The following is an 11,653-nucleotide window of genomic DNA, read 5'->3' as shown; positions in this document are numbered from 1 at the left end:
AAAATATGGTAGTATTTGCATGCACCTCTCCATCGTGGTGGACGGGAAGGACAGATATATTATATACATGCAAAATTGGACACGACTTGAAAATGTCATGACTGTCAGTCATCTACTTGGCTTATCATTGGATACTGAAATAAACCCTTTGCTTTATCTAGATTTGTATGCTGAAATAAAAAAGTCCCTGTGTATTGAACCCATGCATGACCTTTTCACTGTTAGCACGATGCTTTACCAGATGGGCTAACAACCTTCCAGTTTAAGGTGAGAAGATATCCCCGTTTTGGGAACAGTCCCATTTTTTGTGTGTGTTCTGTTCTCCACAAACCCACAACAATAAAACATCCAAAAAGGTTTCAATTTATAGATATTAACAAATAAGATTTCAATGACAATTTGCCCATTAAACTTGGAAATGTTCGGCTTTTCATTTTAAAAATCTGGTCACCTTAATCTAGTCCTGTCATAGTCACTAAAACCAAGAGCAGAAACTGTGTACAATGCTCAAAAAAAAAAAAAAAAAAAAAAAATTCACGCTGACTCCTCATTCAATTTCTGTAATGACCCTGAAAACAAAATCAATGATGTGATGACGTTCTCTCTCTCTCTTTCTGCTTGATTTTCAGGGATGAGCTGCTACTGTATGTAGTAAAATTGGAAAAATTGTAGACATACTGTACATAGAATTGCTTTAGTATTTGGATGCAAAATGTCTTAAGTTTTATATTCTTCTGTGTGTAATTTTGTGTAGAGTGAAATGTAATTGCTGGAGATTTGTGTTGAGCTGAAGCTCAGTACTGTCAGTAGTAATTATTTATTTAGGGCCCAGTGCCTGCAATGAAGCAGATTTATACAAGCTTCACCACCCCTTACATCTAAACAGTTAGGTGAACAGAGGTTAATGATGTTGAGGGGCTGTGAATAAACTTAATCCGTAAAGGGAGACAGAAGATCAAACTGTTAATAACATCCCAAACCTTATGAGGATTGTAATAAAAGTTTGCATGTGGTAGAAATGATGGCTGACTGGTAATTATTAGATTTACACATTCAGGTATACAGAATAAAGGAAAAACTAAACTTTTAAACCTGCTCTATTGGACTAGAACCAGGGAATAGTATTATAGAAATTATACATCTGTCTATCATATTTTAATGTTATTACAATATTATTATAAAATATTAGGCTATTATACAAAAAATACATATTTCCTTATTCCATCAGACATTAAAGGTAAAGTTATAGCGCCATCTGTTGGTTGTTTATGATACTGTTTTTGGCTAAATTTATGTTTGTCAATAAACGAAACTCAACAATAACTTTCACCGCACGCCCAAAAAAGAGAAAGTCCGCGCCCACTTAAATATAAAACAAAACTGATATTCTAAACAAGATTTATTTTAAGACGTTAATAAGCAAATGTTACCAAAGAATTTTAAAGAGAATTTGATGTATGTTAAGTCGCAATGTTTAAACGTTTTCTCGGATCTTTTTTTTATTAGAGCACTATGTGCTACTTTTTTTGCGCAAGTTCATGCTGACTTTTTTTTTGAATGCCAAAATTGAAGTTGGGTTGTTTTGATGCTTTATTATTTTTCTTTGCTGTTTATTATAAGACATTACAATTGAGTTATACATTTGAGTTTATTGTTGTATTGTAAGGAAACCCATTGATTGGTATTTGTTGCAAACCTTTATTGTCCTTGTAAGAAATATATTTTTGGAAACAAAATTTTTGTGTGTTTATTAAGGCTTCTTATTTAAAATGATAATTTGAATGGTTGTTCGCGGCGACCACCACCGTTACAATCTATACAGTTAGGTGAACTGAGGTTAATCATGTTGAGGGGCTGTGAATAAACTTAATCCGTAAAGGGAGACAGAAGATCAAACTGTTAATAACATCCCAAACCCCACGAGGATTGTAATAAAAGTTTGTATGAGGTAACGTTAGAAATTATGGCCGACTGGTAATTACTAGATTTAAACATTCAGGTATAATTACAGAATAAAGGAAAAGCTTAAACTTTTAAACCTGCACTACTGGACTGGAACCAGGGAATAGTATTATAGAAATTATACATCTGTCTATCATTTTTTTATGTTATTACAATATTATTACAAAATATTATTATACAAAAATTATACATATTTCCTTATTCCATCAGACATTAAATGTAAAGTTATAGCGCCATCTGTTGGTTGTTTACTGTTTTTGGCTGAATTTATGTTTGTCAATAAACGAAACTCAACAATGACTTTTCACTTGCTTTTCACTGCACGCGCAAAAAAAGAGAAAGTCCACGCCCACTTAAATATAAAACAAAACTTGATATTCTAAATAAGATTTATTTTAAGACGTTAATAAGCAAATGTTACCAAAGACTAATTTTAAAGAAAGACATGTTAAGTCGCAATGCTTTAACGTTTTCTCGGATCTTTTTTTTATTATTATTAAAGCACTATTAGGCTAAACTATCCGCTGTCCCAGTTTCACAATAAAATATCACAGAAACAAAAGTGAATATAAGCTGAGGGAGTGATTTAACACAATACAGTAGACATTGCTAGTCATTCCTTATCACTGTTTAGAAGTGTCAGGATGGATGGATATACTTATCCTATCGTTGTGGAGGGGAACTGGAAGCCTGAACTTACAAAAAGTTTAAAAAACAAACTCCATATTTATTTTCTAAGTAAAAAGAAATCTCAGGGAGGAGACTGCGTCGTAGAAATCAATGAAAAGAGCAGCACTGCTACGGTTCAGTTTAAATCATCGGACAGTAAGTGCTAAAAAACCATATACCATGTCTACAAAAGTCAAATGATAATGTGTTGTTTATTGTAGTTACAATACAATTAAGTATTTTAAAACTCACGAGTAGGCACTTTGAAAGGCTATTATTAATATTGTAATAGTTGCTTGTGGGTGTTCTCGGGCTTAAAACTAATTATACCTTTATGAATATATAAATAAAACCCTCGGACACGGACGAGTGCTTCTTTACCGCCTGTTTATTTTCTCTTCTTCCGACTTCCCCTCCTCATAATAAAAGTCCTCACAACAACATCCACTTTAACACAAGTATATACTGCTAAATTAACATTGAGATATTCAAATATAACATCAGCATTAATCTTTTAAAATAATGTGCTATACTTTGAACTTTTTCACTTTTAACTCTTATACTTTTAACTCTTACAATATGTCTCAATAAAGTGCCGGTGTTGTGTCGAACTCAGTTCCCCCTATGTTTCCCTTTAGTGTAGTGCTTTTATAGCGTTTTCATCACGTTACATTTAGAAAGATTAAAGATTTGAATTGGTTATACTAAAAAGGCATAATATCATGTATTTTATAATACAATTTATTAAATATTTCATACATTTGACAGTTTTCTATTAGGGTATTTCTTTTAAAATATAGCCTGTCTTTTTCTTTTTTCTTTTCTTTACTGATTGTTTTAAAAATGTAATGTTTGCATACATAATTAAATAAATATTATACATATAATATGATTCATACTGTAAAAATAATTGACTTACCATTAAGAACAATACAGATACATTACAGAAATGCACACATATACATCTCAGTAGCCATTAAAACTTTAAATATATAAATAATAAAACCTACAACGTGATAAAAACGCCATAAAAACACTACACTGAAGGGAAAAATAGGGGGAACATAGGGGGAACAGACTTCGACACAACACCGGTCGAATATCAAAGATGCAGTGCAGATCATAGTATTTGTTTCAAATGCGTCGTGATGCATTTTACTAAGTTTTGACTGTTTGTCTTCAAGCCCGAGATGACGTCCTCTCCAAAGCGGATCACGTAATAAATGTCGATAATGTCGATATCAAGTGTTGGACTATAAGGCGTCCATCTGCATGTTCATAATTGGAGGAAATACACAAATATCTAAATTGAATATTTATTGATCAGATATGAAAAAGTTTACAGCGCGCCGGGTTGTTTCAAGGCCACAATAGGCAAGCAACTACCCCCAGCATTTGGGAAAACAACTATTTATAGAGTATGTGACGTCGATCTTCTTCTTAGAATCTCCACCCACAAAGGCTGCTTTTCCTCGTGAATCTGACTCCCTCACCACACCCAGTTTTAGCCTAATAGGCAAAGATAAACACACAGACAAAGGAAAAAACAACTGCTCTCCCCCAACTTTGAGAGTCCTGCAGTTTGTTTCTTCTCCCCCCAGTACTTTTCCACTTTACATATGATTGACTTCACATAGCATTTTATAATGCTTTCTTAAAAACAAATCATTAATAAAACATTCATTTATTCATAAAAAACAAACTGTAAGATAAAAGTGATTATTATGTAGAACACATTTCAATATCATGACATAATTTCATTATTCGTAAAATTGGTTATATGAATAAGGCACACATTAACTTCTTTAGATAGATAAACACATATTAAATCTTTTACTGCAATACTACTTCTAAGCAAACACTTTTATCATCATTAAAAAACATCTGTTCAGTATGTTTTCCCTTAGGGCTTTTTACAGCCCCCCTGGCTCCCACACACACATCAGCCACTTTGTGCCCTCGAGCATTTCATCCCTACATGTCAATGTCTTATTACAGGGCAATCTTCTACATTAGTCATGGGCACAAAGGCATAATCATTTATATATTTTAACACATTAATATTCATAGCAACATGTAATTGTATAAATCCAAACACCTCTACATGTAACAATCTGGAAATGAATGATTGCCAGTGAACTAATATCAAAAGCATGCACTTCTTTGTTTTCTCCTTAAAGCTTTGCTCTTATCTCCTTATCTCTTTGCTCGGCCACCAGCTGGAAATTCCTTCACTCAAGCTACCTCCCCCCAATAACCCTCCACACACAGACAGCTCTCTTGTACTCAGCACAGAAATCATTGTTTTAAAAATACACATGAATTAAGATTATAAACAGTACGACTAATAAAATAAAATCAAATCCCACAATTCCCTCTCTTGACCTCTGAAAGAGGTCACACATTTTCTTCTTCCTCCTCATCCAGGTTCTGTAAGCCTAATAGGGGCATGCTACATGGGGGTGGATTGTTCTCTTTTTTCTCTATTGCAGATACTATTAATCTATTGCACAGGGATCTAAGACAGGGAATGCAACAACATCCTCAGGTCACCAGGATAGCCACGAATACACCAATGGACACTACTATGGAGGTTACTATTGCCCTCCACTGTCTATCATACTGCATAAATCAAAGGTGTATGACGTCGTTTAATTTTTTGTGTAATTTAATTCAATTCCCCCATATCTCTTTAAGCACTGATCTTGTGGTGTTGTCTTGGACCTTTTTGTCAATTTTCAGAGTACCTCCATTGTTTATGCTAAATATTATGGTGATTATAATTGCAGTATTAACCCCTAGGGCCCACAGAACCTTTCAATTGCCATATAGCTTCATCTCTGTGGAAAAAATACACTTATGCCTATTGGCTTAATTCAAAAAACACTCTTAAATTGAAACTTAATAACAGGTAAGAGTATAGTAAAAGAAGTAAAACGATGGGGAAAAAAAATAAACTTATATGACGTTTACAATGTATAAACTGTAATTGTGATGTTCAGGTCCCTGAACACTTCTGTCAGGATCTCCACCACCTTAAGGAAATCCAATTTATCTAACCCACACCCCAGTCGGGGCGTAGATAAACTTGTTATGTTTTCTTTCTCACACCAATCTCTCATACATCTGAGGCTGTGGGTAAAATTCTCATATGTTGGTAAATCAGTACAGTTTTGTTTGGTTATTAAATGAAAAATCAGTCTGCCGTCGTCCTCATGAGTAACTGCACATTCACCTGTGTGTTTGTTCTGTCTTACAACCTTTTGTGTTCCGTACTTGGTCTTGAATTGTACGGCTATACCTGCTCCGTAGGCACAATCTGTGCAGTGTGCTAAAGGTTCTGTTGCTGGGCTAGGAAAAAAATGTCACCTTTTTTATGCACAATTTTACAGAGTGTTTGTTGACTTTGTTGTTGGTGTTGTGTGAGTGTTACCAATGGTGTTTCACTTCCTGTTTGTTCTCTCTTTATTCCAGCTGATTCACTTTCACTTTCAACACTCTCCCTCTCTTGGACCTGAGTCCTCAGGTCCACACCGATTTCTGTGAGAGACCTGCTGGGATAATCACATGTAACACAAGAAGAGATAGAACCAGGTGTTGCCTTTGACCTGTAGCTGGACACAATGTTAGGTTTTTTCTTTTACTCTGGGTAGCCTGGACCGTCTCGGTTCGGCCCAGCACCGTCTGAACACCTTCACTTTTATTCAATCATCATTTGTAACAGCTTGGTCTTTGTCCCGGTGTCTTGTAGCCTGGCAGGAAAAATGTTTAATCATAGCAGTTAGTTTGTAGAAATAAACATCATTAGTTAGTGGCAGGATTGGATCCTACACCAAGGCGTTCCGTGGGCCTGGAAACTGTCGACCTGTAAGCAATTCAAATGGTGTGAAACCAGAAATCCTGTTAACAGAAGAGCGAATAGACATTAATGCAATTGGCAATGCGTCAAGCCATGTTATTTTTGTCTGTGCACAGATTTTGTCAAGTCAAGTTTTAATGTCAAAGTCAGGTTCATTATTTCATCTTTGCTCTTGCATTGGGGTGATAAGCAGCCCCAAAACTATATGTCAATTCCAGTGCGTGTTTGTCAGTTTGTCAGATCTAACTTTGTCTTGGGAAACCATGGTTGGGGATATAAGTGGTTTATTAGGCAGTTGACAACAACCACTTCATTAGGTACCTTCACAGCCTTTATTATATGTCAGGCTTCGCTAGCATTTATTTATTATAGGCCGGCCTTTCCTGGTTTCTAACCCACCTATCTGCCATATGGCAGTTCCATATATACTGCACCAATCACTATGCAGAGTCACTATAAATAATCACCCTCTCTTCACCAGTGTAGTGCAAGGCTTTGATAACAGCTATCATTTCAGCTGTCTGTGCTGACTGCTTACCCTCCAATTTACCACATACTCTAGTCACAAAATCACCCTCAACCTGGTCAACCACAGCAAACCCTGCCTTTAGCATACCATCTGATGCTCTAAAACAAAGCCATCCATAAATAACGTGATTACCGGTGGGGGAGTTGTCAGTGGTACCGCGAACAAACCATCTCTCAATTTGTTTGCTTTTTTCAGTCAATGGTATGCAGTCATATGGCTCACCCTCAGTGATTAGATCTGCCATGTGAACACCTTCATGCACATATATGATGTCTGGGCTGGCAATTTCCTTAAATACAAAGTTTGTTACAATAATCAGTTATTTTTCTATTCTCACAGCTTTTCTTGTTTACCTTTTATAGTGTTCTATAGTGTTCTCTTTGTTTTTTATTTATTTTAATTTCCTTTCTGCCATAGCTGTTCTATGCCATTTATATTTGCTTTTTAGCTTAGTACCATCATTGGAGTTCTAACTTCCTCTGTAGATACCAAGTTCAATCATTCATTTCTTCCTGTCAGATTAATAGGAGTCTGATTTGATTTCAGAACAGGTAGTCACACCTAACTGATCAGCTTTTAAATTTGTCTAGCTGATTTTCTCATAAAGATTGTCTGTGTCCCAATTATATCAAGGTCTTTACTTAAACATTGAACGGCTGTTTTACTCTTTCCCCTTTTTCACTCAAAGGCTCATATGAAGATGAAAAAGTTCAGTGTCCAGTGAAGTGTTTTCCAGTTTCTCATGCCTCCAAGAACATTATTGTCTGTGTGAGTCTTTCTGGACTCCACTCAGTCTTTTTTCAGAACATTGTGCAGTGCCCCCATCACTGCTTCATATAATCCCATTCATGTAGGATGTGTCCACAGTCCAGTTTATGAGTTAATCCTCTCTTTGCAACTCCAACACTTTGATGTCACACACAGTTTTTCATTGTCTGTTTCTTGCCAGCTTTTATTCACTTTCTTGAATGTCAAAGGATCAGAGCTTTCAGCCTTTCAAAGTTTAAGTTAACCCATTGCAAAATATTGCCTTTCAATTTAAAATAAAATTTATCTTGTGACCACCTTCAATCATCAGATGAATACTCCTCTTCATTTTGTAATAATTTATCTTTGTATAATTTATCTATGTCATTCACCTTTTAATAATTTTCCTGTCCTTTTTATTTTTCTCTTTATTTCCACCTTTAATAACTTGGTCTCTACTTTTTTCTCTAATTTGTTGTTTTTTCTTTTCAAGGCTTTACTTCTGTCTTCCTGCTAGATTTAGCTTAATCTCACAATTTCCTCAAGCTATGGGAGTTGACTTCTCCCTCCCTTTCTCTCTCTCTCTCTCTCTGTCTCTCCTTCTCCCTTTGATCATTTCTTTGTCTGTTAATTATCTCCTCTTATCTTTCATTAGTTTATATTTTTATTTAATTTTATTTCTCCTAACACAATGCCACATCAAATGTTTCCTCATTTGAACTCCAATTATTTTATTTTCTAATTCTCCACACAACAATTGTTTAATCCTTATTTTTCCATACCATTTACCTTTACCCTTCACTTCATTGATTTTGTTCACAATTCTTTGTTCCATAGCAAAAACAATCGGCGCTAATGGAACCCTTTTTTTCTCTTCTGGTTCCCAACAATTCTCATCTCCCAATATTTTCCAGCCCAATTCAACCTGTTTTTGTCTTTTCTTAACATCTTTTGGGTCTGTCTGGGCCATCATAAGTTTAACCACTTTTTGCCATTGCACATATACTGGTGAACAACCATATTCATCACATTCTTTCTGAAATTCAGCCATTTTTCATGCAATTTTCATAAAGTAACAACTTCACAGCAATATTTCAAAACAATACATCAAAATTTCACCAACACGATTAATCACAAAAACTCAAATTAGACAACTCAAACCAACAAATCAATTTGAACAACTCAACCCAGGCAAATTAAACGATAAACAAAGAATTTACGGAACTTTCATCCGAGGGACTTTAACCCAAAAAAATAATAAATTTACGAGACTCTAACTCGATGGCCTTTAACCAAACTCATTACTTTATAATGTCTAATACATTAAGGGCCTCTAACCCAAACTAATAAATTTATAATGTCTAATACATTAAGGGCCTCTAACCCAAACTAATAAATTTATAATGTCTAATACATTAAGGGCCTCTAACCCAAACTAATAAATTTATAATGTCTAGTACATTAATGGACTCCAACCACAATTTTACCTTTATGGGATTTTCACCCAAGGGACCATTCAACCCTATTCTCTCTTTCTATTAACCTTATTATTTTTTTTTTTTAAAGTTTTTCAATCTGATCTTTTATTCAATTATTTATTACTTTCAGTTTGGATCTCCTTATCAACACAATTAATTTGGTATATGTCCAATAGCAGAATTTGATAAAACAGGCTTCTGCTTACCTTTGTTTTAGAAGACCGGTCTTTTGTGTTGAAATGGAGCCCTCCCTTACTCAATCTTAAGCAATTCGAAACTTCTCTTAATCTTCTTTTCCCTCCAACAACGTCGGGGATCACCAATTGTTGGACTATAAGGCGTCCATCTGCATGTTCATAATTGGAGGAAATACACAAATATCTAAATTGAATATTTATTGATCAGATATGAAAAAGTTTACAGCGCGCCGGGTTGTTTCAAGGCCACAATAGGCAAGCAACTAACATCCAGCATTTGGGGAAAACAGTTATTTATAAAGTATGTGACGTCGATCTTCTTCTTAGAATCTCCACCCACAAAGGCTGCTTTTCCTCGTGAATCTGACTCCCTCACCACACCCAGTTTTAGCCTAATAGGCAAAGATAAACACACAGACAAAGGAAAAAACAACTGCTCTCCCCCAACTTTGAGAGTCCTGCAGTTTGTTTCTTCTCCCCCCAGTACTTTTCCACTTTACATATGATTGACTTCACATAGCATTTTATAATGCTTTCTTAAAAACAAATCATTAATAAAACATTCATTTATTCATAAAAAACAAACTGTAAGATAAAAGTGATTATTATGTAGAACACTTTTCAATATCATGACATAATTTCATTATTCGTAAAATTGGTTATATGAATAAGGCACACATTAACTTCTTTAGATAGATAAACACATATTAAATCTTTTACTGCAATACTACTTCTAAGCAAACACTTTTATCATCATTAAAAAAACATCTGTTCAGTATGTTTTCCCTTAGGGCTTTTTACAGCCCCCCTGGCTCCCACACACACATCAGCCACTTTGTGCCCTCGAGCATTTCATCCCTACATGTCAATGTCTTATTACAGGGCAATCTTCTACATTAGTCATGGGCACAAAGGCATAATCATTTATATATTTTAACACATTAATATTCATAGCAACATGTAATTGTATAAATCCAAACACCTCTACATGTAACAATCTGGAAATGAATGATTGCCAGTGAACTAATATCAAAAGCATGCACTTCTTTGTTTTCTCCTTAAAGCTTTGCTCTTATCTCCTTATCTCTTTGCTCGGCCACCAGCTGGAAATTCCTTCACTCAAGCTACCTCCCCCCAATAACCCTCCACACACAGACAGCTCTCTTGTACTCAGCACAGAAATCATTGTTTTAAAAATACACATGAATTAAGATTATAAACAGTACGACTAATAAAATAAAATCAAATCCCACACAAGTTAAAACTGAGCAAACCCAGCAATGCATGGAAAGAGACAGACAACAGCGTACAGCTGGTAAGCAGACGGAGCTTTCTTAATATACAATAACATCAGCACTTATTTCACTATAGATGTGGACGGTAGCCTATTAAAATATGACAAGTCGTCAAAGTACCGCGAGAGTGATTGGAGAACTGAAACGGAGCAGTTTACTCTCAAATCGCTCTCGCAGTACATTGACGTCATTATGCGATCTGTCTGCGCAGCCGCACATGAAGTTGAATTGAGCAAACCTGAACACTTGCACTTATTCTTTGAGCGTGTTGGGTTTAACCCACTGTACTTGTTTGACAGCGTTCTGTCACGAGATTATAAAGAATTGTAATATTGTTTCAGGAAGAGCAATCATCTGGATATCAAGAACCCAGTAAGTAATCATCTTGACTTTGGTTTGTGGCAGCTTATGTACATGGTGGTCTTTTGTGATTTCTGATGTACTTACTTACAAATATCTTTGATAAAGATCAATAAATTACTTACAGTTACAGTCAAATATATCACTGGAACTACCAAAAAGTAGTGTTTAATTGTTTCTTAGGTTTAGCTTAAATGAGATGTTGCTCATTTTAGATGTTGTCTAAAAGCTTTAACCTTTAATAATACATTTGATTATTTTTTTGTCTAAAGTTCCAAGTGCACCCCCAGCCAGAAGTGATCTGGATCTGAAGACCCTTGAAGAGTCATTTTCTGTACTTCTGGAAAATGTTGTAGATGACACTACAAAAAATATTTTGTCTCTTTTGGTGGAGTCTGTCAGTGGTCTTTCTGAAAAGGACTTTACCATGGAATTAATACTAGAATTAAACAAAGCAGTCGTGACCTTTAAAAGCCCCAGTAAGTTGTCCATCAATATTTCAGTCTTATACAGGAATAGACATACATTATAATTAGCTTATTTCTTGAATTGTATGT

The 11,653-nt window shown here is 35.1% G+C and overlaps 1 protein-coding gene and 1 pseudogene across 1 annotated transcript in view; one reads left to right on the top strand and one right to left on the bottom strand.

The window, feature by feature from the left end:
- Positions 1-2,528: 2,528 nt before the first annotated feature.
- Positions 2,529-11,653, top strand: part of LOC129446297 (protein mono-ADP-ribosyltransferase PARP14) — a 53,644-nt gene continuing 44,519 nt past the window's right edge. Inside the window, exons 1-5 of the mRNA XM_073874203.1 lie at positions 2,529-2,787; positions 3,816-3,878; positions 10,701-10,756; positions 11,078-11,108; positions 11,369-11,575. Coding sequence (XP_073730304.1) covers positions 2,607-2,787; positions 3,816-3,878; positions 10,701-10,756; positions 11,078-11,108; positions 11,369-11,575 — 538 coding nt within the window. The 5' untranslated portion in view covers positions 2,529-2,606. The remainder of the gene's footprint in view (positions 2,788-3,815; positions 3,879-10,700; positions 10,757-11,077; positions 11,109-11,368; positions 11,576-11,653) is intronic.
- LOC141369096 (ADP-ribose glycohydrolase OARD1 pseudogene) lies at positions 4,025-8,736 on the bottom strand (annotated as a pseudogene).

Source organism: Misgurnus anguillicaudatus, chromosome 12, assembly GCF_027580225.2.
Source record: "Misgurnus anguillicaudatus chromosome 12, ASM2758022v2, whole genome shotgun sequence".
In the NCBI taxonomy this organism is placed as follows: domain Eukaryota; kingdom Metazoa; phylum Chordata; class Actinopteri; order Cypriniformes; family Cobitidae; genus Misgurnus; species Misgurnus anguillicaudatus.
This window is presented reverse-complemented; position numbering and strand designations above follow the sequence as displayed.